The following is a 27,236-nucleotide window of genomic DNA, read 5'->3' as shown; positions in this document are numbered from 1 at the left end:
AGATACAGGAAATCCATTTTAATAAAACCATCATTCCATAATTTCTATGACATTTTCTATCAAAAGAAGCTCTATGAAAATAGCTTCAATGAAAAATTTTTGGTCAGTTACAGAAATAAGGTATAGAAAGTTATGTAGTCCTGAAAAAAATGACATCCTGGAAATTATTTCACCCTTTATATTACCAAAAGAGTTTAACGGTATTATCTACTCCACCAGCTCATCAGCACAAACCTTTCTCTAATTATATAGGATCGTTCAGCACTTCTGAAAGCTTTCCAAGAAGGAGATGCACCTACAGACAAACGTCTAGCAGCATATCTCATACTGATGAAAGATCCTTCCCCAAGTGATCTCGCAAAGATTTTGAGAGTCCTCACAAAGGAGAAGAACGAGCAAGTGAAAAGCTTTGTTGCCTCACACATTGCCAACATCCTAGACTCTGAAGAAGTAGGCATTGAAGAGTAAGTAAAATTTAGTTATATACTGGTCTCCTAGGAAGAACAAAGTTCTGACAATAATTTCAGTGGTAGTTATTTAGCAGTGCATTTTCTGCTTGATTTTTTGACCACATATTTGTTTTCTTTGTTTGAGCAAGCACATCAGCTGAGTAAATCTATGGCTTTGTCAGAGCAGAGCCAGCTTACAGTCTTGCCCATAAGTCTTATTTTTACTGCTAATATGTGCAGAGAGCTAGCCATTTACAATCACTTCAGTTGTATGAATGTCTGGAAGTGACACCAAAAATCCCTCAACTGAGACTAAATGTGTTTTTGGAATTCATACTAATCCCATTTGTATTGCTATCCTCTTTCCTAGTCTAAAAAGCCGAGTTGAAGAAGCTCTGAAAGGAAACCAGGTTCCAACAGCCAAAGATTTCAGAAAATTCTCACAAAATTATCAGGTCTCCAAAAGAGTTTCTGTACCTGGAGTTGATCCCATCTCTGCCAAAGTAGAGGGAAATGTGGTATTTGATCCAAGCAGCTACATTCCTAAAGAAACTATGCTAAAAACCACCCTGAATGTGTATGGATTTGGCCCAAGCGATGTCTTTGAGGTACAAATATTATCCAAAACTTTTGCTCGTATTCAGCTGTTTTCTTTCTCCTTTCTGTTTGCTTATAACAACTTTCTCTGAATAATGTATTGTTTTTACAAGCTTTGGGAGAAGTCTAAAGATCACTATGCTTACAAGGGGACTTTCATTTGATCTCAATGGGCTTTAGAGCAAGCCATCCGTTACGTGATGTCACTTGCCACTGACTGGATGGACGACCCTGTTGGAGTTATTAAAGGCCTCAGCTAGGGTAAAATGAACCCATCTGTAACAAATTGACTTCATGCTAATGGATCATTACTGGCACACTGAAGTAGTCATAGTAGATTTTAAGTGAGATATGGCTGGTGTGTAGGTTTTTTGTTGGACCTCACCACAGAGATAAAACCAATTGTAAGACCTAGTATTCTGTATCTTTCCTTCAGAATCATAGACTTGTAGGATAAACTTTAAATGCATTGTTTGTTCCCCAGGAAGTCTGTTTGTTGCAAAGCTCCAAAGAAGTGGGGAAATTGTCTCAGTTATTGCATTGTCCTGTTCATTTCAGCTTGGCTTGGATGGAAAGGGGTTTGAACCAACACTGGAAGCTTTGTTTGGAGAGAAGGGGTTTTTCCCGGACACCGCAAGCAAGGCCTTGTACTGGGTTGACGGCAGAGTGCCAGAGCAGGTCTCCAAGGCACTTTTTGACTATTTTGGTTACTCCCCGGATGACAAGCAGGAACAGGTACAGCTTGAAAACATTCTCTGCACAGCACGGCATTCCTATCTTTACAAAATAATTATAGCACGTCCCTCTTTATTGTAAATAAGCCTTCTCCTAAGCTAAAACAGAAATCCCTAATGCTATTTGTTTTCTTCTTAACTTTGTGTGGGAGAGGCCTTTGTCTGGAGACAAATTTGTAAGAAGTGTGCGTGCAGATTAACTGACATTCACTAAGTAACTGGTTTTGATTTCTCAGAGAAATTTTCTTAGATTTCTCAACCTTACAGATTTCTCATAAATCTGTTTTACTACTTTCTGACTGAATTTTCAGGATCTCATGAAAGCAGTAATACTTAACCTTGAAAAATTGATTAAAGAATTGAGCAAGAAGGAAGCTCCCGAAGGAAGAGCATATCTGAGAATCCTGGGAGAAGAACTTGGGTACATGAAACTCAACGATTTCAAGTTGCTAGGAAGCCTGATTTTAAAGAGCATTAAAACTCTTCAGACTATTCCCGAAATGGTATGTTTCTGATGCACCAATATGTATTATTAATTTATGTTTTTTCAAAAAGATTTTTTTAAGATTTAGGTTGTTTTTATCTATGATGTAAAGAATGGATATTTGATACTAGAATGAAAATAAAATTATTTAAAATAAAATATCCAGATTAGTCTGAAGGACTCTGAAAAACCCATGAAGATTCCTGTGTAGCCAAGCAGGGTGAGGGGAAAGAAAAAGGAAAAGCTCAGATCTTATTGTATGATTGAGATATTTACTGGAACTATGCTCAAAATCTTAGTGTTGCCCATTATGTTATAGTCCTAAATTTCTAATTATTAAAATGCATATTAATCAATTATTCATCATCTTTAAAAGAAAGCAAGATGTAGTACAGTTTAGGAATATTTGGTAAAATCCTTCTGTTACATGTTATATAAACCAATTTACCTTCGTATGTGTGTGTCAAGGTAGATGATCTGTATGTATCGAGGCAGGTGATAAAATCTATTATTCATTTTAAGTTGAGATTTTAATAAACAGTCTTTAATACATTTTTTGAAGCAAGGAATCTGTAGAAATTAGTTGCTCTATATGGATTTAATTTTTTGATTATACGGTTACAATCATTCCTTGATCAATTTTTAAAGTATGAAATGTATGTATTCCAAAGTGTAGCTTTATTAGTGTTCATTTCCTTATTTGATTCACAGATTGCACAAGCCATCTCAAAAGGTGTAGACAGGGATTTATTTGTCCATTACATGTTCATGGACAATGAGTTTGAGCTTCCAACTGGAGCAGGTTTGCAGCTGAAGTTTGCCTTGTCTGGAATAGCGACACCTGGGGCCAAAGTAGCTGTGAAGCTTCATCAAAAAAGCGTAAGCATCAAAACAGCTTTCTTTATTTTGTCTATTCCTATAACTCTACTATCTCATTTAGAGATAAAACTGTAACACCAGAAAAATACTCTTCAAATTATAAAAACAACTTACTGGATGTCTCCAGTTAATTTGTGGATCACATTTACCTTAGAGTAAGAAGTAATACATATAATAAATTAAGTATGAGACATAATAAAATTTATGAATTAAAAGTATTTTAATAATTTTCAAAAATAATCCTTTAAATCTCTCTATATTTCTCTCTTCCTGCTCTCAAATGAGAATAGTGCAAAAGATACAGCATGTGAATTTCCTGTTCAAATGAAACAGTTAATAAAAAAAATTAATGTTGCCAATTAGAAGTGAAAATTTTTATTTTCAATTAAAAGAAATATTGAAAATTGAGTTAAATGAAACTTTTATTGATCTGAAAGGAAACATTTTTAAATTGTAACAATTAAAGAACAAATGACACAAAATTAATTATCCGGTAAAAATTTTAAAAAAAATCAAATTAAATATTTGCATTTTTTTCCAGCTTTAAGAACTATTTTTCTCCAATTTAGTCAATATTTTATATAAATTTCTCAATAGTTTCAGATCATCTAAACTTTTAATTTTCCATCACATGCACTATATAAGTAAAAATTAAAAAATGCCCTCAAATTTAGTGCTGGTTGCCTTTTAGTTACCTTTGGAATATTTTCCAGAATTTTTTATTCTCTCCCTACTGTAATGGCCAAACCAAAAGCTTGAAAATAAGCTGTTTTCTGTTTAGAGAAATTCAAGTCTTGGATTCATTTCTTTTTTGTCAAATAGTTTACTCATTGTTTTTGAAAATTGCTATTTTATTTTTTTACAATGGAAAACTGGCTCTTGTCTTCAGATTTAAAAATACATGCAAGTAGCTTCAAGTACAAAATCTTTCTGAAGCATGGGTAGTTTTACATGAAAGTAGGTAAGGTTCCTTGGTGTTATCTTGCTGGATTTGTTACATTACAGTTACCGCTTATGTGGTCCCTCTGTTTATGTGACTTGGTAATCAAATTTTTTGAATAGCAAAACCAGTTATATGAACCCTACCTGTAGATTATCAGGAATACTACATTTGTTTTATAAAACCAGGAAGAAGTGTATTGGACAAATAAATGCACCATTTTGTTTCTATTAAATAGATGCAAGCAGAACTCATTGCCAAACCTTCAGTAGCAATTGAGTTTGTCACACACCTGGGAGTAAACATGCCTGAATTTGCTAGAAGTGGCGTGGAGATGAATTCCAATATATTCCATGAGTCTGGAATTGAAGCACACGTTAGTTTGAAAGCTGGACAGCTGAAATTCAGCATCCCTGCTCCGAAGACTCCAACAAAGCTTCTCAGTATCAGGTAATGAAAACTGAATGAAAACTTTCAAGGCTACTTTCTTCCCTTCGCTTCTTGATTTTTGTTGTGATGGAATCGAGAGGCTAGGGCAGGCATGGAAAAATTTTCAGTTCAGAAAAATCCCAGACATTGTAAAACTGAGATAACTTCTTTTGTAAGATAAACAAATAGCCCAGATAAGTGGCAACTGGGAGTCAAGGCTTACAGATTCTCTAATTTGTCACTATTTTCTGAAATTTTCAATGACTCTTAACATTTCTTTTATTTTGTTTTCTTTCACATAAAATTATTATAATAGTGCGTATTTTTAGATTTAATTTAAATGAACTACTTACATTAATTTTAGAGAGGGTAAATGGCTCGATAGACAGAATTATAATTATCAATAATAATACTTATAATAATAAACCACTTGATAATCACCAAATATTATTTCATAAAGGCCGTTACATTAATTTTAGAGAGGGTAAATGGCTCAATAGACAGAATTATAATTATCAATAATGATACTTATAATAATAAACCACTTGATCATTTAATCACCAAATATTATTTCATAAAGGCCATACCTTAGTAAGTGATTTTTATTAAGAAAATAAACTTGTCTGAAAAATGTCTGAACACCTGTCCTGGGAATAAATGGCTTTTCTGTTCCAGCAATACACTACATCTGGTGTCTCCAGCCAAAACTGAAGAGATTCCACCTCTGATCGAGAACCGAGAATCCTGGACTTCCTGCAAGCCTTTCTTTGCTGGTCTAAATCTCTGCAGCAAATTATTGTACTCTAATGCCAGTGCAACAGAGGCAGCTCCATATTATCCCTTGACTGGAGAATCCAAGTAAGTCGTATTAGCTTTAACTATGTTTATTTTGTGTTAACTAGCTTTCCCTCTTAGGGCTTAGTATCTATGCTACCCCCTCACATAAAGCTTACCTGTAAAAATCTTTAAAAACAAGAGCAGGTCAGAAAGAGAGCTAGTGAGAACTATATGATTTCTTCTATTTGTGGTCATGGACAAAATAGTTATTTACAAACATTTGTTTACTCTTTCTTTAGATTTGAAGTTGAAATAGAATCCACAGGTGATGTGAAGGAATACTCTGCAAGTGCAAACTATGACCTGCAGAGAGAGGGAAATGACCTGATAGACACCTTAAAGTTTGCTATTCAGGCAGAAGGTAAGAATCTGAAAAAGAAATATTATCTCAATTTTGAACTGTGTCATTTAATGTAAAAGAGATTTGTAAGAATAAATCATAATAGAATTCTTTATAGTATAAAATAAAATACTATTGTCACACTTTAACTTGCATTTCATTTCATATATGCGATCGCGGTGCAAGATTTTCATTATGAGAGGCCGATTATTTAATCAAAAAATTATTTACCCATGGTTTAAATAAAAGTGTGATGTTGGTGAATGGAAGCAAGGAAGGAGAGAATTTAATGGGTTTTATATAAGCAAAAGAGAAATACCATTTCTGATGAAATAAGGAAGAAAGCATAAAAATTGAGAAGAACTACATAAATGGCAATTTTTTCAAAGGGAGAATCTGTGGAATGGCAAGTTTACATTAAAAATGTAGCGATGGGATTAACGGATGAGCCCATGGTCAGTTTAGAAGATGAGAAGAAAAAAAGATGACCCAGTTTTTGATTCAGACTCATCTAAGGTTGCTTTAGATCTTCAGGTTTATTCTCCTTTTAAGAAAAGTCCAAACAGATTCTATACTTTTGAATAATCAAAATACATTACATTTTCCAGGTGTAAAGCAACATGAGGCCACACTGACCTTCAGGTACAACAGAGACAGGAAGATTTTGACCAGTGATGTCCACATTCCAGACATCGATGTTGACTTTGGTACCAACTTCAGAATTACTGATGAATCCGTTTCTGGGAAGAAAGCATATACTTTTGTCTTAGACTTTAACAACAAGAAGATTTCTGAAGTTACTCTTACTGGGCAGATAAGGTAACTCTTAACACTTGAGCTTTACACTTAAGCTTTTACAGATACCTTTGAATAAGATAGCTGAAGGTTTTATTGAAGGTAGAGCATTTTGGGAAATGTTATCCCCTTGTGGAGTAATTGCTTATATAGAGAGACATAAAAACTTGTCATTCAAACCCTTCTAAAAACCCTTGAATATTTCATTTGTGATCCAGCACGTATACATCAAATAAATACATTCAGTACACCAACTGATCTTTCCTACTATATGTGTGTATATAATTTGTATTACAACTTCCTTGAGCTAATTCTTCCATGTTTGCACACACATGACTACAAGAATGACATTGTACTAGTGTTATTGCAGGTGTGATAATCCAAGGATATAAACAAGGCGAGGTTTGTTCAGAGAGGTATTATCATTTACTGGTTATGTTTGGCTCTAAAAAAAAGTTATTACATCTCCCCATGAAGAAATCTAATGGCACTCAATAAGCAACAAAACCAAAAATAACTGAGAGCTTCCTGTAAAAATTCCCACGCTTCACGATGAGAATATTTCCGGGAACATCTACAGGGGAGCTAACAAAAATGTTCAGCCTGCCAGGGTTTCTAAAACTGTCTGCCTCACAAGTCCATAGTGAAATGAGTTGATCACATTCTTTAATAAACCTCAATCTTCCATGGAATTCTGTGATCTTGATGGTGCCCCAGGGAGTCTTTGTCTTTGCTGTTCATGCAGAATTGCCTCTGATATCAGTGGGAGCTTTGGACAGATGTCAGGGACCTCAATTCCCTTTCATTTGCACTAACATAATATTAGAAGTTTGCTCAAGTCAACAACGTTACAGAGATATAAAATAAATGTGAATAAAAGAAAATGAAGCCCTGTGGCATAATATATTTTGTCAAGTGTTTTGTTTCTATGTGATTCACGGCCACAGTCTGTATCCTTTAGTAACCAATTCAGTTTGAGTAAGACGTTCAGAATTTGGTTCAGGTACAACTTTACCAAGACAGGTACATATTTCCAGCTATTTCAATATTATGGAATTAATACGGACTTCTTATTGTGTGTATCTGCACATTTACTGTAGGTTTGCCAAAGAAACTAGCAGAAGCTGAAAACATTCAATGAGTTGGAACAGAGTTTACAAGTTTGATTCAATCTATTTTTTTATAACATCTATTATACCTTTACTATTGATTTAGATGCTGAAATTGTTCCTGGAGCACAAGTGAAAAATTAGAGTGAAATGTTTTGTATTCACATTTACTTTTTGCTTCCACAGATATGCTGGAATGGAAGAGACAATGTTAAGAGGCACCATTTCTATTCCTCGCCTGCAAACTGAGCTTAGAACTGAAGCATTAGTTAATTATTCACCAACCAAAGGATATATTCAGATGAGCTCTGCTGCAACAACTCACGGAAACTCAGTTTCAGAAAGAGTTCTTCTCAGATATGGTAGGGAAAAAAACCATGATCCACGTGTGCAAGCTATAAATTTATGCATCTTGTTAACATTAGTTTATAGTATATCCCTAAATAGAATAAGAATATTGCTAATTTTACCCTTTTCTTTTCAATTCATGAATTTCAGATTCTGAAAAAGTTGAGCTAGAGTGGAATTCAGGCGCCAGTGCTGCTGTGAAAAAAATGTCTTCTGGCTTCCCAGTTGACTTTTCAGACTACCCAAGGACTTTAGAGAAGCATGCCAATGAACTGCTGGATCGGAAAGTGGCTCATACGGATATGACACTGAGACATATTGTGTCACAATTTATCGTGGTACGTTTCAACTTACAGTAGATATTACAGCTTGACCACGTAGTCCTGGTGAATTCTCACCTCCCCCATGGAAGCCAAAATGGGAACTACTTGTAAAAGCACTCATCAGATTGAATAAGGCGTATATTTCCAACTTTGATCAAGGCACTTTATCAGATGCCTAGGGCTCAGTACATGGATAGTTACAATGGCTTTCAGATAACTTACTGGGAAGCCCTAACACTTGTTATTTACTTTGAAAAACTTGTCTCCTCTTTGCAGGCAACCAACACCTGGCTGCAAAAGGCGTCAAAAGATGTCCCCTACGCCCAGACTCTGCAAGACAAACTTAGTGGGCTGCAGGAACTGAGCATTCAGAAAATTAACCTTCCTGTGATCACTATTCCTGAAGAACTTTTCCTGAAAAGGTAAGGAGAGAAATTAGAATAGTCACACACAAAACTCAAAATAGTTATTTGTTCATGTTGTTGTGTTATTTTATTTTACTTTGTTTTATAAAACAGCTTGGAATTACCATAAACATTAGCATAAAATTGGAATCATATCAAAGAATTTTGAGACCAGAGAGATGAAATTATATGGAGGAAATGGTGCATATCTTTAATACAGATTTGACTCAGCAGTTACTCCTGCAGTATATTAATATATTCTGAAGTATTGTGTTATATAGTAATGAGAACTGAACAAAAATACAGTGTTGAATAATCTTTAAGCCATAGAACTAACGAAGCCAAGCTTCCCATAGGTCTGTGTGCTGCATTCCTACAGACCTTTTGTCTTTGGCCATAACCCTAATATCTCTACATTTTCCTGTGCAGTTCTACTGGATAGTTCTTCCCATTCCCCTACACATAGGGGTTGACCTTGTCACTGGCTCATAGGCAACACAAGCCACGGTTGTACACATATGGACTGGATGCTTGCATTAGTTTGGGCCCATCTCCTCCACCTAATAGAGAGTTTCACAGAACTTGCATGAATGTAATTACCCTTCAGGCTTTTATCCTTCTGTCAAATTTGATAGAAATCACCCAATATGTTAAAGATTTCTAAAACATGGGGTCTGACAAGGAAAAAGAGAGATTGGAAGGCAGATAAATAGTGTATCTAGGAAATTAGACTGTAAGTTGTCCAGAGTGGACCTAGATTTTTAAAATGCTCATTCACCTGCCAGGATTTGCTCTCATTACAATTCCTAGCACATATTGTTCTTGCCAGTTAGTGTTCACATCACACTGCTGCTCTGCCTATGCATAAGGATTCAAGGAACAGTGTTGTTTGGTGGTATCTTCAGAATACACCCATAGCTACCACTGTAATGAAGAGAAACATATCTGTGTAATTTTCCCATGAGCTAGGGAAATATTGATGGCTGAAATAAATGCAATGGACAACAGAAGCTAGTGTAAGATTGGATTACAAAAGCAGATGGAGAAGAGTCCTGCATTTTCTCTCTCTTAGCACTGTTTTTCCATGTACTAGCTTTCAGTGTGGTAATATGAAATTGTATGTTAATGACACACATCTCTACTGCTTCCATTGTGTTCCTAAGCTAAGTATAACTAAGGAAAAAACTGTTTTTTCTTCTATATTCTTATCAGCAGTGCACATAATAATAATAATAATAATAGGAATTTCTACTGCTCTGTGATCTTGCCTTTTTAACCAATTGATGTAAAGGAACAAATTTCAAAAATGTTTCCTTAATTTTCATCTTAGGATGTAGCTCTAAGTGTAAAAAAGATTTTGTAATATAAAAGACCAGTTAGGCAAACAATAAAAACATCTTTGCCAGTTTATTGTTCATGCACAAATTAAGGCTAATTTTCCTCCTGTTTTGCCTTTTCATAATTACACTTTTTGCCCACAAGCTTTTCAGCTGACGATCCATTTTTTCCAGTCCTAGCTCCTGGTCAAATGGTTAGATTTTTATTTGTTTTTATTGAGAATAAAATAAATGCTGAATATTTGGATGAAACTTTGAAATGCTTATCATCAGAAAGAGAAATTCTTTATAATTTAGGTTCTTATAACATCTAATACTAACAAGACTTGTCATACATTTCTATAAGAATACATCGCCTTTTTAAAGAAGAATATAATCGCTTTTTTCTGGTACTCAGCATGCCACATTGCACAAGTGCAGCAGGTTTTTTGGAGGATTTTTTTTCCTGCGTCGGCTACTTTCATTCAAATTCCTTCATTCTGAGGATCATTTTCATGTCAATACATCTTTTCATTAATGTTCATAAAGGAGATTTGAATTCTCAGAGTAGAAAATCAAACACAAGATTCATAAAACTAGTGTATGTAATGCCCCTTGAATGACACTCTCCACCTGGGAGCTAAAGTTAGTTAAGCTCTGAACAAAGAATCAGGAACCTTTGAATCCTAATGCAAGGTCTTACAAAATGAATGTGTTTCTGGACTACTTGACCTATGAGTCTCTTTGACTATGAAATAAGGGGAAAAAACATTGGCAGAATTCACTGATATTGAAAATGCTTTCAGTATATTCTGATAGATGAGAGCTTAAAAAATGCTGATAATAATAGATGATCATTACATTTCTCCCTAAACATAAAGACAGGGCATTGATATAAGCATGCGAGTAAGCTCAGTATCATGGGAATAGTAGGAATCATGGAAAATGCTGTGTATGCTTTATGGACTTAGTTTCTAATAGAGTCACTTTTATTTTCTAGTGAAGGCCGGATCAGATACAACTTAAATAAGGACAGTTTTCTGATTAATATCCCGCTACCATTTGGTGGAAGATCATCCCATGAAATAAGGGTGCCACAGACTGTTAAAACACCTCCTCTGGTAATGGAGTCCATGGGAATAAGTGTGCCATCTCAGGAATACAGAATCCCAACATTTACTATTCCAGAATCCTATCCTCTTCGTGTGCCTTTACTTGGTGCTTTAGAGGTCTCTGCTAGTTTGTACAGCAACTATTACAACTGGACAGCAGCGTACGCTTTGGCTAATACCACCACGGAGAAAGCAACCGGCATAAGGACTACTTATAGCACGAGCGCTGACTCAGTTTTTGAGCTACTTTCCTACAGTGTGAAAGGTAAGAATGTGTGCTGATACTGCAGTGTTGGCAAAACTGCTTTAACGACTTTATTTTCCATGTATCAGGTACAGCGCATTCCTTTTCCTGTTGCTTATTTAAAGAAAGGTGTCATATAATCCCAAATCACTTTCTCTTTGTTTTTAAAGATATTATGTGAGTCTGTTTATTCAGGCACTGACGGTGAAGTCGGTTTAATTCAATAAAGACTTTTAAGGTCCACATTTTCCTAGATATTCCCTACTGAAGAAAAAGTCATTCAAACATGAGGGTATGATTCTACAAACATTTGTGTATCTGACAAGTCAAGTGTTTTCAAAATCACGTGTGTAGGTGTATGTGTAGGTATATCCACAGTTTATTTCTCACTCTGTTTTTATATATTTGTGTAGATGGTTTGGGGTTTTTAATCGTTTATATATGTCCATATTCTGCCATAACTATATAGCGGGATTATATCCCGGATTCATACTAGATAGGTCTTAAGACTAGTATTTTTAAGTCAGTTCCTCTAAAATAGCAGTTTGAGTTCTCAAATTGCAAAAGGACAAGATAACTTCAGTCTTTTCTAAACTCCGCACCATAAATGAAACATGGTAAAGAAAACATTAAAAACCAGGAATGTTAGATATGGGTTATTCTTGAAAGTCCATCTTCTTTTTGTCATTTCACATAATTATATTTAGTAAACTAGATTTAATTTATTCCTGTGTCAAAACTTTAGCCACAAATATCAAAATAATTACAATTTTTACAGAAATATGCAGGATTTTACAGAAATAGACAGGATTTACCAAAACATTTTGGCCTTTAAAGCAAAATGGTATCATGGTAATTGTAATTCAAGCAGTAACATAAAAGCTTAGTGGCATCAGACAAAGTCTTAAAGACAAAATTGGTATAAATTACACCATTACCTTTTGTCTTCTTTTCCTTATTTCAGGTTCTGGAGAAGCATCATATAGTAGAAATGGATTCACCTGCGCATATGAAAATCACCTGAATCACAGACTCTTAACGTCAGCTTTTAAGTTGGCCAGGTCAAAGAGTTATGAACCTAGCACAGTTGCAAACTACACCATATCACTTATGGCTTCCAGTACTCTGGGTCCTCAGCTTTCATTTTCCGGTGATATTGTTTCTGAAAAGACAAATAACGTGAATATCAATAATGTCAAGATGGAAGGGCAGCTGGAAGTGGCTTCTGTCTTTGCAAGAAGCATTTACACTCTGTCAAGCTCATACAACGAAAAGAGGCGAGTTTTAGAAGGAAAATCAAATCTGAAGTTGGATTCTTCTTACCTTCAGGCTACCAATCAGATATCCGGCAGATACAGTGATGATTTATTTTCCGTTACTTCAGTTTCTGATGTACAAAGCGGACTGTTAAAGAACACAGCTTCACTGAAGTTTGAAAACAGCCAGATGAAAATTACATCTGAAACAAATGGGAGGTACCGACATACTGCAGGTGTCAATAAGCTTGAATTAATTTTGTCAAAGAAGATGGCAGCCCTTCGATCCGAGTACCAAGCCTCTTACAAGCAAACCCAGTATTATGCCTTGTTTGCAGGTTCTCTCAATTCCCAGGATCTTGTTTTCAACACTGATATCTCCGTGACTGATCAGAAGAATCGAGCTGCACACAAGTCGTCCCTCAATGTAAATCAGTATGGTCTAGCCAGCAGCGCAACCACAAACGTGCAGTTTAGTCCTCTGGCAATGCAGAGCGAAATGAACGCCAAACTCGATACTGCCGGAGGCTCCATGTCACTCTCCTCTTCCGGGCGCTACGGTAAAAACAATGCAAAATTCAACCTGGGTGGAAGAGTAAGTCTAACGGAAGTAACGCTGGGAAGTGAGTATCAGAGCACCCTCCTGGGCATGGACAGCAAACATGTTTTAAACTTCAGAGTTAACAGAGAAGGACTCAAGTTTTCAAATAATTTGCAAGGATCCTTCAAAGAGATTAAGTTGGAGTACACAAATGACTTGAATATTCCTGGCTTATCCTTGACATTTGCTTCAAAGTTAGACAACAGTTTCAGCTTTGACAAGTTCCACAAGCATGTTTTTGACCTGCAGCTGCAGCCGACCTCACTCACAGCTAAACTGAGCAATAACATGAAATACACTAAAACAGAGGTTTCCAACAAGGCAGAACTGCTCCTCGAGCCTCTGAAGCTGAACTTGGGTGGCAATGTCAGAGGAGCCTATGGAGCAGATGAAATAAGGCATACCTACACCATCACCTACGCTGAGCTAGCTGCAAACTTTAAAACAGATACGGTTGCAAATGTTCAAGGCGCAGCAGTGAGTCACAGAGTTAATCTGAACGTGGCAGGACTTGCTTCCTCGGTTACCATGAACACAAACTGTGATTCCAAATCTCTCCGTTTCAGCAATGCTGTGCGCTCCACCATGGCCCCATTTTCTATCACTGCTGACATACACACCAATGGTAACGGAAAGCTGATTGCCATGGGTGAACACACCGGAGACCTTTACAGCAAATTCCTGTTTAAAGCAGAGCCTCTTGCTTTCACTTTCTCCCATGATTACAGAGGATCTACCAGTCATAGCCTGAAGTCCAGAGGAAGATACACTACCCTGCTTGATAACAAAGTTCATATGCTTTTTACTCCATCAGAGCAGTCAAGTGCTTGGAAATTGAAAAGTCAGCTAAACAATAATGTGTATTCACAAGATCTCAGTGCTTACAATGATGCAGAGAAGTCCGGCGTGGAACTTAGTGGAAGAGGTTTGGCAGATCTCTCTGTAATGGATACATCAGTCACACTACCATTCACAGCTGAAGAAGTTAATTTAATTGATGTATTGGGTCTCAGGGGCAGTGTGTCAGAGCTTCAAGAATTCAGCATCTCTGGCTTTGTGAAGTATGACAAAAATAAAGACATGCATGTTATTAACCTACCATTCTTGGAACATCTGCCATTTTACTTTGAAAAAATCAGAGGAACCATTCTATCCACACTGCAGGCCATACAAAGTTACCTGAAGAACATTAATGTAGAGCAACATATGAGGAAATACAAGGCAACTTTGGATAAACTCCCACAGCACATTAATGATTACATGGACAAATTAGATATGAAAGGCAGAGTAAGCAGCATGAAAAATAATTTGGTTGCTTTCACAAAGGACTACAGAATAACATCTGATGATCTGCAAATTATGCTGGAAAAAGCCATGGACAATCTTCAAGAAATACTATCTCAGCTGCAAGTCTATCTGATGCAAATTGAGCAATACATAAAAGATCGTTACGAGCAGTATGACATTAAAGCGCTTATTGCACAGCTTCTTGACCAAATCGTTGAAACAATGACAGCTCTAGATAACAAATATAACATAAGAATGACTGTAGTTGACAATATTCAAAAATTGCAATTTTTTTTTCGCCAATATTATCCTACCAAAATTGGAAGTAGCACTTTGGCTTGGATTAAAAATGTAGATGATGAGTACAGGATTACAGCTAGAATACAGGAAAACTTAGAACAACTCAAGATTCAGATTCAGAATATTGATGTCAGACGCATTGCAGAAAATTTGAAACAACAGATTAAAATGTTTGATACTAAAGAAGTTTTGGAAAAATTGAAGCTTTCATTACCAATAGAAAAAATTAATCAAGTTCTTGAACAAATCAAAGACTTTATTCTAAATTGGATGGAGGAGTATGAAGTACCTGAGAAGATCAGCGCTTTCCGAGGTCATGTGCACAAACTGATTGTAAAATATGAAATTGATAAGCAGGTATATTTTTTAATGGACAGAATGATAGAACTGCTTAACCAGTACAGAATTAAAGAAACTGTCCAGAAAATGACCACATACCTGAAAAATATTGATGTGAAGTCATGCTTTGATAAAGTTGTTGCTTTTATTGATGATGCTGTTAAGAAAGTGCAAACCTTTGATTATGAAATGATGATAAAGGAAATCAACAAGTTCCTTGATGTGCTTATTAAAAAGCTGAAGTCTTTTGACTATAACCGGTTTGTTGATGACACAAATAACAAAATCCGAGAAGTAACCCAGAAAATAAATGAGGAACTCAGAAATCTAGAACTTCCACAGAAAGCAGAAGCACTGAAACAGTATATGAAAGATTTTAGAGCTGTGATTTCAAAATACATGGAACAACTACAGGACACCAAGCTTGCTGCAATAATTAACTGGTTCAAGGAGCTCATAAACTCAACAACATTTGCTAATCTGAAAGCCAAGGTAAATGAACATCTGGAAGACCTGCGAGAGAGGATTTCTGAAATGGATATTTCCCAGGAATTCCAGTGGTTTCTTCAGAAAATAAGCCAATTCTACAATTCTGTTGTCATGTACATTTCTGACCAGTGGAACATAGCTTTTAAGAAAATCATTGCTTTGGCTGAAGAGTATGATCTAAAAAACTGGGCTGAAAATTTAAACCAGTTTGTTGAAACAGGATTTACAGTTCCTGAAATCAGAACTGTTATAGTCACAATACCTGCCTTTGAGGTTAGTCTCCGAAGTCTTCGGGAAGCAACATTTCGAACACCAGAATTCATCGTTCCACTGACTGATCTGCATATCCCCTCCTATGAGATAAACATTAAGAGACTAAAGGATATGAAAATCCCAATGAAATTTACTACCCCAGAATTTACAGTTCTAAATACCTTTCAAGTTCCTTCCTATACAATTGACTTGAATGAGATAAAACTTCAGATTGTAAGAACAATAGACAAACTCATGTCTGGTGAACTTCAGTTGCCAGCAATTGATTTGTATTTTAAAGACCTGAAGATGAGAGATATGCCTTTTTCCGACCTTTCTTTCCCAGAAATACAAATGCCTCAGTTTCAAATACCAGAATTATTGGTTCCAAAGCTAAATCTAAATGAGTTCCAGTTTCCTGATGTGAAGATACCAGAGTTCCAGCTTCCACGTATCCCACATACTGTGACTGTCCCTACATTTGGCAAATTGTCTGGTGCTTTCAGAGTCACCTCTCCATTCTTTACACTGTCTGCACAAGCTGAGGTTCATAATACTACAACATCTGCAAACAACCCAGAATTCGTGACCTCCCTTTCAGCTCAAACAACGTCCAAATTAGACTTCCTAGTTTTTAGTGTTGTTGCAGATTCACGTCTCTTGGCCCCTGAGATGAAGCAGCTGAATCTTAAAAATTCCATGAAAGTCAACCACAAGTTCCTTAAAGTTGATCACTCCAATGAAGTGGTATTTTTAGGAACTTCGGTAGAAGGTGAAGCTGAAACTAGAGCAAACTTATATACAACGAAAAATTCAATAGGACTACAGAATAATTTAATGGTCAAGCTGCAAAGAAAAATTTGGATGCAGAGTGGAACATCGTATTCCCACAGACTGAATATTCCACAAGCTGATTTCTCCAGCCAAGCTGATCTGGTCAATAATATGACAACAGAGGTAGAAGCAGGACACATATCATTTACCTCCACTGGTAAAGGGAACTGGAAATGGGCTTCTCCTAATTTCTCCGATGAAGGCACTCATGATTCACATGCCACTTTCAGGGTTGAGGGCCCCATTATTACATTTTCTGCCAACAACAGAATAAATGATAAGTACCTGAAAGTCAACCAAGCTATAAGATATGAATGTGGTTTCCTAAGTATGGCAATACTTCACATTCAGTCTGAAATTGAGTCACAGCGTGTGGGACGTAGTGTTCTGAATGTAAGAGGCACAGGACAGCCTGGGGAAATGAGGGTAGAATTAACAGGCTCTCATAATGCTCGGCTCAATGGACGGATTACTGGAACTGTAAATAATGAGGTTTCCTTCTTGGCACAGCCTTTTGAAATTCGTCTGTTAACAAACAATGATGGAAATGTGAAAATCAGCTTCCCAATGAAACTGACTGGCAAAATTGACTTCCTGAATAACTATGGTTTTGCACTCAGTTCCTCTGTTCAGCAGGTCAGCTGGCAAGCTACTGGCAGGTTCAATCAGTACAGATACTCCCATAATATGTCTGCTGGCAACAACGATGACAGAATTGAAGCTCATGTCCAAATGAATGGAGATGCCAACCTGGACTTCCTAAATATTCCTTTAACCGTTCCTCAGCTTCAGGTTCCCTTCACTAGAATCAAAACTCCTTGGGTAAAAGATTATTCACTGTGGGAACAGGCAGGCCTGAAGGATTTATTGAAGACAACAAGACAATCCTTTGATTTAAATTTGAATGCCCAGTATGATAAAAACAAAGACATGCATGTAATCCCACTTCCGTTAGCAACAGTCCATGAAGCACTTAATAAATACATCATTTTCTTCAACAAGCATTTTGAGAGAGGAAGAAACACCGCTTTAGATTTCCTCACAAAGTCATATAATGAAGCCAAAACAAAATTTGACAAATACAAAATACAGACATCGCTGAACAAACTACCAAGGACCTTCAGGATTCCAGGATACACCATTCCAATTGTGAATATTGAGGTTTCTCCTTTTACTGCTGAGATGCCAGCCTTTGGTTACATGCTCCCAAAAGAAATAAGCACAACAGGGTTCACAATCCCATTTATTGGCTTTTCAGTACCATCTTACACACTAGTCTTACCTTCTCTGGAGCTTCCAGTCCTTCATGTCCCACAAGATCTACGCACTCTAAAGCTTCCTAGATTCAGAATCAACAGCCCATCAAACCACATCTTAATTCCTGCCATGGGGAACATTACTTATGACTTCTCATTTAAATCCAGTGTGATCACTTTAACTGCAAATGCTGGGCTGTTCAATCAGTCAGATATTGCTGGGCAACTCAGTGTCTCATCCTCTTCTGTCATTGATGCACTGCAATTTAAACTGGATGGTTCAACAATTTTGACAAGAAAAAGGGGATTGAAGCTGGCCACAGCATTGTCCCTGAGTAATAACAAGTTTGTAGGAGGAAATCACGACAGCGCTATTAGTCTCACAAAGAGGAACTTGGAAGCTTCAGTGGCAACAAATGCAGAAATCAACACACCAATTTTAAAAATGAATTTCAGCCAAGAACTTTCTGGAAATACTAAGTCCAAACCCACACTTTCCTCAGTGCTAAAATTAATGTATGATTTTAATGCTTCTAAATATGGCACCAGCGCTAAGGGAGGAATTGCTCATAAACTTGCTTTAGAGAGCCTTACATCTTACATATCAGTAGAAACTTCTACAAATGGGGACATTGATGGAGTATTTTACACTGGAAATGCATTTTCTGGAAGTCTAGACCATGATGCACACACCTATCTGAATGCTAATGGAGCTCGGTCGTCTGTCAAGCTTGAGGCTCACTCCAAAGCAGATGGACTCTGGAACACTGAAATGAAAGAAGTACTTGCAGCAGAAGCATCTACACGTCGTGTTTATGCAGTCTGGGAGCACAATGGGAAAAACTATGCACGATATACACCTCTTTTCACAACAACGGGGGCTCAGAGATGCAAAGCAACCTTAGAGCTTGTTCCTTGGGGTATATCAGCAGATCTTCAGATTCAAGCCACTCAGCCAAATTTCTTCCTGGACACAGCCTCAGTTAATCAAGTTGTTGTTGTGAAGATCAATACTGCAAACCAGAAAGTTGGCTGGAAGGGTGAAGGTCAAATTCAGTCATTATCTCTCAGTCATGATATGCAGTTATCAAATGAGAAATCAAAGGCAAAGTTTGATATTTCTGGATCTTTGGAAGGATACATGGACTTCCTCAAAGACATTAAGTGTCCCATTGCTGAGAAGAGCTTATGGGATATCTTGAAGTTGGATGTCACTACCAGCCCTGACAGAAAACAGTACTTAAATGGTTCAGCATCCCTCGTGTACACAAAGAGCGACGATGGTTACTTTTTCCCCATACCTGTGAATAAGCTCACCGATGGCTTCACTTTCAGTATTCCTGAGTTACACCTGAAGGTTCCAAGCCCTGTTCTCAGCACTCCAGAGTTCAGAGTTCCTTTCACCACTCTCCAGGTCCCAGCATACACCATTGACTTACGCAACATAAAAATTCCACAGACCCTAAACACACTGCCATTTGATGTCAATTTACCCACACTGCCAAAACTAAGATTCCCCAAAGTGGATGTAGGAGCCGATTATATTACATTAGAAGAATATAAAATACCATATTTTGAGGTGACAGTACCTGAATACCAAATAACTGTGTCTCAATTCACTCTTCCAAAGAGTATTTCTCTTGGCAGTTTCCACATAGATCTGGATGAGGTAGCTAACAAGATTGCTGATTTTGACCTGCCTACAATTACAATTCCTGAACAGAAAATTGAGATCCCCCCTCTCAAAATATCCTTGCCTGCTGGAATTTATATCCCATCATTTGGTGCCTTGACTGGATCTTTCAAAGTTGCCTCCCCTTTGTACAATGTCACCTGGAGAACAGACTTAACAAACAAAAAGGACTCTTTTGAACAGTCCATTGACTCTACTTGCAGCTCAACATTACAGTTCCTGGAGTATGACTTGAATGGTAAGACACTGAAATTCTATATACCAAAATTTTGGAGGAAATACTGTATACTGGGTTGTTAAAGATTATTTTTTTCCAGGACTTCATATATTGAAGTGTTGCTGTTTATTTAGCATTGACATTAAATTATACTTCTTTCATCATCATCAGTATTTTTTCATAAAATATTATCAGTCACAGTCATCCTGAAGGCTAATGACTAGATATATGCATAAATAATGGAATACCATGAAAAAAAAATGGAAAATATCTCTTTTCTGTGTAGTAGTTTTTTACTATATATTGTGAACAACATAACATAGCCCCGTTATTTGTAAGATAATACATGTAAAGGAGAGAAGGCAGGCTGACCTTTTATCTGTTTCAGTTCAGATAAAGAAATACCTATCTTTTTCCTTAGGAACTAAGCATATTTGATTTCAAAAATTATTTCAACTCAGAAAACTCCGGAGTCCTTATAGCATTGAGTTCTATACTTTATAGTAATACTAAAAATGTGCATCAGAATAGAAGTCTAAACTCTCAAGAAATTAGAATCCCCATTTATGATCTGCATGAATACAAAATGTTATATCCATATTGTTCTAAATATAGAGAAAAATTGAATTTTAAATTACTCCAGTTGAACAAATATTTTCATATCCTTTTATTTGGGGAATTACAGGCATTCAGTTTCTTGATGCATAATTTTACATATTACTGAAACACCCCAAAACTGACAGTCTAACATACAACTGGACATGTATTTTGTACACACTTTTGAAATCTTTTTCACAGTTGTTTCAAACTACAAATATGAAGAAGGCATGTTTGTTATGAAGACAACTGGCAGCTTTTCACATCGTGACATGAGCGCAAACTACAAGGAAGATCTTACAGTTTCTGGAATTAGGTAAAAATTTGTTCTAAAAATATTACTTACAATAAACAAAATCACCAGTGATGTATTGTATCTTTGATCTCTAATGCCCCAGAGTGCTTTGTTGTAGTTAATATGAACCTAAGTGGCTACCCTGTCATTATCAGCTATGCCTTTTCCCCTCTCAAGCTAGGTGGAAAGCCTTTCCCTCGTAGCATTTCTAGAATAGCTTTCTCAGCAGCCCCATTTCAGAAAACTGCTGAGATATAAACACAGTATTTTATGATCAGAGCAATTCTAGATCTGACCATCAACATAGGCTGGGCTTTTTTCACTGGATCCCTCTGTCATCACAAGCCATTAAAGAGTAATTTTTATTCACAAGTACCAGTACTAGGAATTGCAGAGTTGGCCTTCTAACTGCCTGTTTTGACCTGCAAGTGTTGTGTTGATGTATCCAAGGGACAGAGCCTCCAAAGGCAAGTACAAATGCAGATAAAAAAATATTGTCTATACTTGTGTTGGTGGAAAAAACTACAGTTAGCTTCTAGAAGTCTGGAGAAAGCTGACAGTGGTACAGCTACAGGTTTTGTTTTGCTGTCCTAATTTAATGAGCATTCTCAACGGAGCTCAATATAGTTTTATCTAAAACAAGAAAATTGGAGTGATGTGAAGTTTTCAATGCATTAGGCTAAATCCTAAGAAATGTGGCTAGTAAAACCCTACATTTTCTTTTGATGACAAAGGCATTGTTTACACACATATATATATATAAAATAAGAGGTGGTATTGTATTTAGACATACTGCAGTGGGCTTGTGCTTTGTGCATTCCTTCATAGCTGTGTGTTCACTGTTGTTGTAGAGTCGTGGACAACACTGCATCGCTGGACATCATCAGCCCAACCTTTACTGACGTTCATGTGCGTTACCAAGAGACTGACAGGAGCTTATCTGGCTCCGTATCTTCACCCTCTGCTGGGACCTTGGGCTATGTCATTGAAATGGACACTGACATTTTCACAGCAAAAGTTTACTACAGGACTCGGGTAAGTCTGATATGAGCAACAAAAAGCAAAAAGGTTAGGTGTGGTCAGAGGAAAAGTTCCCTTTTAAAATTTGTGTACATTTATGTTAAGACATAAATTAACCACGAAGAAAAAGTATACTCTCAGTAGTTAATGTTTTTGTTTCCTGCACTGGCCTTGCCAATACTAAAAGTAGTGTCTGTGTGAAGAGGCTGTTTCAGCTCCTCCACGCAGTTAATTGTGCCCTCTCCTGTGACCCCAAAGACACACCTGTTGAAAGTGCAGAAAGTACAAAGCCAGTTTTAGATGAGCCACCCATCGAGTTTAACATATACCCATCAGGCTACCTGTAATTACTACAAAAGTGGCCATTATTGGAATCAAGCCACTGGAAGAGGTCAGACCATCTGTAGAGTGCCTTTTTTAATCCACTACTATGTTACAATATGTTTTGAGAATTAAAAACCTAACTAGATTTGCTAACAGAACATGCTATTGTTATTGGCATACTACAACAATTTCAAACTTGAAATCTTACCTTCCAGAATGAAATACTAATTTAAGAGTTACAAGTAACTCATACTTCACTAACTTTAAAATAATTTACTACTGAAAACTGGAAAATTTGTTTATGTAAATAGTTTCTCATTCAAGGATCTTTAATTACTCTGAGTAACACTCTAAATTATCACTATCATTGAAATTATTACAAAAGGAAATCTCTGAATATTTTCCTATGAAGAAAATACCTTTTGAATTCATTTTAAATAATTTAAAGAATGAGTAGGTCCATTTTCCCAAGTAATTTGCATGATTTATGAGACATGATAAGCATTTAATACACAGTCAAATTTTAAAAAAGACCAGACTAAGTTATTTTCTTGTCCTGCTAGTTGAAGGAACACAAAGTAGCATGATACAATATAATTTCTTCCAAAATAACCTTTCAAGACAAGAGCAAACATACAGTAGACAAAAGATTGTAGTGTATTTGTCCTAATATATAATAAAATTAAGGATGACAATGTTGAAATACAGTCATAAATAATATCAGATTTGTTTTATATAAAAGCTACCTTTTTCTTATCCTGTTCTATATTTTCAGTCTGCTCCTCAGAAGGACATTGAAATATTAAAAAGTGAGATATCCTTCAAGAAACCTGACCTGATTCAAATGAAATTCAACTGGAAAGAGGATGCTGCCAAAGATTTGCTGTTGGGTCTAAAAGAAAAAGTACCTAAAATGACAAATGCAGCCTATAGGTATGTTAATCGATATCATAAGGAGCATATGGGACTGGAAATTAGTGCTGCCGCCTTAAAGATGAAGAATATCATGCAGAATGATGCTGACAAAGCATATGCACTTGCTGTAAAACAAATAGATAAAATAGATGCTCAGCTTCGTGCAGCTGTCAATGAGGCCTCTGGCAAATATCAGGAGATGAAAGTCAAAGCTAAACAGCTGTATCAAAAAGCAGCAGATCAAGCTGAACAATTTGACTATCAAAGAATAAAAGCAAAGGTTCTGGATGCTACAATTGACATAATAGAAGAGTATCACAAGAGAATAAAGCACCTAATTGACTCAGCCATTGAATTCCTGAAGACCACAAAATTCCAGGTCCCTGGCCTGTCTGAAAAGTACACTGGTGAAGAAATATACCTTATGACTACAGAGAACATAGCAAAAAATGCTGATTTATGCCTTTCAAAACTTCAGGAGTACTTTGATGCCTTGATTGCAGCTATCAATGAGCTGGAAGTCAGAGTTCCTGCTTCTGAAACAATTCTTAGAGGTCGTAATGTACTTGATCAAATTAAAGAAATGCTGAAACGTTTGCAGGAAAAAATGAGGCAGACATTTGCTACTCTCCAGGAAGCTGACTTTGCAGGAAGGCTGAAGCAACTGAAACAAGTAGTGCAAGAAGTTTTTCAGAAGGTAGAAGAAATGGTTAGGAGCTTGCAATCCAAAAATCTTGAAGACATCAAAATCCAAATGCAACAGCTGTACAAAGATGCAATGGCTTTGGACTATGCACAGAAACTGAGATCCTTGGCAGAAGAAGTTAAAAAATACATTTCTCAGTTTAGAGATCTTAACCAGAAGATGTTCCAGGACCTTTCAGAAAAGCTGCGCCAGCTGCTCCTCTATGTAAAGGCGTTGCGGGAGGAATATTTTGATCCAACTACACTGGGATGGTCAGTGAAATACTATGAGGTGGAAGATAAGGTACTAGGATGGCTGAAGGATCTAATAGATACACTAGTGGACTGGCAGAACTATTATGTTGTAAAGCTTACTGGCTCAGTTACACGCCTGGTAGACCAAGTAAGAGTCTTGGTGGAAAACTACAGCCAGGAATATTATGACCTTATAACTGATGTCGAAGGAAAAGGAAAACAGAAGATCATGGAGCTCTCATCTGCTGCTCAGGAAAAAATCCGATATTGGTCTGCAGCTGCTAAGAGGAAAATCAGTGAACATAACAAGCAAGTCAAAGAAAAACTCCAGGAGATCTATGGGCAGCTTAGTCATTCCCAAGAAAAGCTAATCAGTGAGACCAAAAGGTTAATTGATCTAACTATAGAAAATTACTCTGCCTTCCTGCAGTATATCTCAGAGCTTCTTCGTTGGTTTGAGCAAATGGCAGCTGAGAGCATAAAGCCGTATATCGCTGTTCGTCAAGGAGAGATTAGAATAGATGTGCCCAAGCCATTTGACTGGCAGTCCATTTACCAAATGCCCCAAAAAAGCAGAGAGGCACTCAGAAACAAAGTGGAACTAACACGCACACTGATTCAGCAAGGCATTGAGCAAGGCTCCAGGAAATGGGAAGAAATGCAAAGATTCATTGATGAACAACTTGCCACTGAGCAACTGAGTCTTCAGCAGATTATGGAAAATATACAGCAGCGCATGAAGAGCTGAATGGACATGCAGAAGAGAAGAAGTAATAAGTTTCTACCACAATGTATTTAAAAATAACAGCAATCAGCATACTGGAGCTTCAGGAAGATACTGTTTGAATCTGAATTTGTAAATGAAACTGAATAATCTACACTAGGTTATTTTAATAAGCTTAATAAGTCAATAAATGAGTTCTTTATTACATTTTTGTGTCATTCATTACAGCTGCTTTTACTTGGACCATAGGGCTTAATCCAACAATTGTCAAGGTCAACGGGAAGTCTTTGCTTTGATTTCACTGTACGTTGGAAGAAGCCAATAATGTGCAATACATATTGTAAATAGTCACAAAAGCTATGGAATACATAGAATAAACAGGTTTTAAGATAAAGGTCACATTCATAAGCCAGTTGAAGAATGACTTGGAAACACATCTACTTCCCAACATAGATGTACCAAAAATGAAGAAAAAATAAATGAATTGTGGAAATAGCATCAAAAAGTGAAAAAGAACATAGAAATATAAATAGAATAGAAATCTGACTCCTGGAAAACTGTGGATAATAATACCAATGTTCTTTTAAGAAAAGTAAATTTATGCATATAACAGTTTTCAAAAAACGATGCCAAGAATTTTAGATGAGTTTTCTTTCTGCTGGCTAATTTATGATTCAGAAATACACGGTTTTCTTACCTGTTTCCCCGTGATATTTCTGGTTTCACATCAAATTGTCTAACTTTTACTTACCGCAAGTTTAGTTAACTGTCAAAGTTTCACTGACATCACTGAATATGATGGGAGTCAAAAACTTTTTCCCTCTGTCCCCTAGCCTGAAGCCTATTCATCTAAATGAATTCTCGATTTAAAGGTGAATTTAAATAATGTTGAAGAATTCGCTCACAAAATAGGACTACTTATGAGTGGAAAATGTGTGAACCTATTATGGTTTATTTGCAGCTGTGTTGGAATACTATATAGATAGTCCTTGAGACAGTCATGCTCAGGCTGAAATGGTGTTGCCTCTTTGAGAATAAACTCTTTAACAAACGACACTAGAAGTTTTGTGTCCATGTCTCTTTTGATACTGTCAGTTCAGTCTGTAATACGATTGCTGCTTGTTCATTAATGGAAAAGGGAGAGCCTGGTTTCATCCCATGCTGTGGTTGGTTAAATACATGAAGCAATGGAGCACTGGTTTACAGATACACGGGTAAGTTGTGTGGCAGCAGGTACATATCTACAGCAGAGAGCAGCCCCACACAAAGGTGCTGGCTCAGGTCCTGGGAACGGGAGAGCCCGCGTTGAGTTTCTGCAGCAATAACACTCCCACCTCCACACCTGGCCCTCACCAGTCTAGCCAGCTCTCAGAGCAAGTTGGGCTATATGACTTTCATATCCCCATTGCCAGATCTTATTACCCAAGTAAATCTGCCAGTAATGATTTTTCTCAGATGAGCTACATTAACCCTAAAATCAGAATCTGACAAGCACAGTGGTATGCACACACCTATCTGGCTGTCAGCAGAACGGGCATCTCTTAGAAAGCAAAGTAAATCCATTTTCTCTTCAGAGCTTTCAGCATCACAAATATAGCAATAATTCTCAGGTAAAGAGATGGAGTAGTCTCCTGTGAGCTGTAAAATAAGGAGTTTTCATTCTGAATAGAACTAATCTGCATATGTCACCCTGCCCAGGGGAACCAGAGGTAGAAATATCCCTGTTTACTTGTCCTACTGAGTATCTCAGTAAACAAAGATGTTGGCTGCAGAGCCCTTTTACCTTCATTCGGAAGGAAACTAAAGTCTATGGGTCATCTGATCTTTATTTGATGTCAGATTGCTCAACTCGTTTCCCTGAATTTCACAAATGTTTAAGCACAACCAGATTTCTCAGACACTGTCTGATTCTTGCTTCCCTTCATCATGACAAATAGCCCTGTGAAACAGAGAACAATAGAAGAAATTATAAAAGTTAAGGGAGGAGAGAGATTTAAAGTTTTGTTTTGTTTTGTTTTCCCCCTCATGGTTATTTATTTCTGTCCATCACCCATAGTTCTTGGGAGGGTTATAAATTCCAAAAAAACATTTACTTATAAGGAATGGGTTAACTGAATAGTAAATATGCCAAATAGCATAAATACTGGCTCTCTTTGGCAAGAGTGAAGCTTCCCAAGAGCAAACACAATAGTTTGCACACTAAACTGTGGTTAGAGGTTAGAGGAGATTTCCAAGTCTCATAGCAGTGTTGCCGCCAATTGGATTAAAGCTCTCGACCCTGTAATCGATGTGACAGCCATCTTGCCGTCATCCCACAGTAGGTTTGGGGAGGGCCTGGAAGCAGAACATTGCTCTCAAAAAATGAGATCTTGCTGGAATTTAGCTGTTGTTAAATCCCCACACCGGAGAGGTCTTCTCAAGCACCCCTTTGAAACTCTGGCAATGTTTTGGCGCAGGTGGGGATGTGTATGTTTGCGTGTGTGGATGGGCACATCCCACAAGCACTTACAGCCAGGTGTAACTTCAATTTCCCCAGCTTTTCCTGTTGTTTGTTGGTT

At 36.9% G+C, this 27,236-nt stretch overlaps 1 protein-coding gene across 2 annotated transcripts in view; it reads left to right on the top strand.

Annotated features, from left to right (window-relative positions):
• APOB (apolipoprotein B) overlaps positions 1-25,737 on the top strand; it is a 37,862-nt gene extending 12,125 nt beyond the window's left edge. For both annotated transcript variants that reach the window (XM_014956832.1, XM_014956833.1), the window contains exons 13-29: positions 253-464; positions 820-1,057; positions 1,605-1,781; positions 2,092-2,283; positions 2,976-3,143; positions 4,322-4,533; positions 5,188-5,370; positions 5,589-5,710; positions 6,298-6,508; positions 7,780-7,955; positions 8,092-8,279; positions 8,541-8,686; positions 10,985-11,361; positions 12,305-19,885; positions 20,663-20,777; positions 21,608-21,791; positions 22,876-25,737. In XM_014956832.1, the coding sequence (XP_014812318.1) occupies positions 253-464; positions 820-1,057; positions 1,605-1,781; positions 2,092-2,283; positions 2,976-3,143; positions 4,322-4,533; positions 5,188-5,370; positions 5,589-5,710; positions 6,298-6,508; positions 7,780-7,955; positions 8,092-8,279; positions 8,541-8,686; positions 10,985-11,361; positions 12,305-19,885; positions 20,663-20,777; positions 21,608-21,791; positions 22,876-24,702 (12,309 nt within the window). In that variant the 3' untranslated portion in view covers positions 24,703-25,737. The remainder of the gene's footprint in view (positions 1-252; positions 465-819; positions 1,058-1,604; positions 1,782-2,091; positions 2,284-2,975; positions 3,144-4,321; positions 4,534-5,187; positions 5,371-5,588; positions 5,711-6,297; positions 6,509-7,779; positions 7,956-8,091; positions 8,280-8,540; positions 8,687-10,984; positions 11,362-12,304; positions 19,886-20,662; positions 20,778-21,607; positions 21,792-22,875) is intronic.
• Positions 25,738-27,236: the final 1,499 nt, after the last annotated feature.

The sequence above is a fragment of the Calidris pugnax genome, unplaced genomic scaffold, assembly GCF_001431845.1.
Source record: "Calidris pugnax isolate Ruff unplaced genomic scaffold, ASM143184v1 scaffold171, whole genome shotgun sequence".
Classification (NCBI taxonomy): Eukaryota; Metazoa; Chordata; class Aves; order Charadriiformes; family Scolopacidae; genus Calidris; species Calidris pugnax.
The sequence above is the reverse complement of the archived record's forward strand: the minus strand, read 5'-3'. Positions and strand labels throughout refer to the sequence as shown.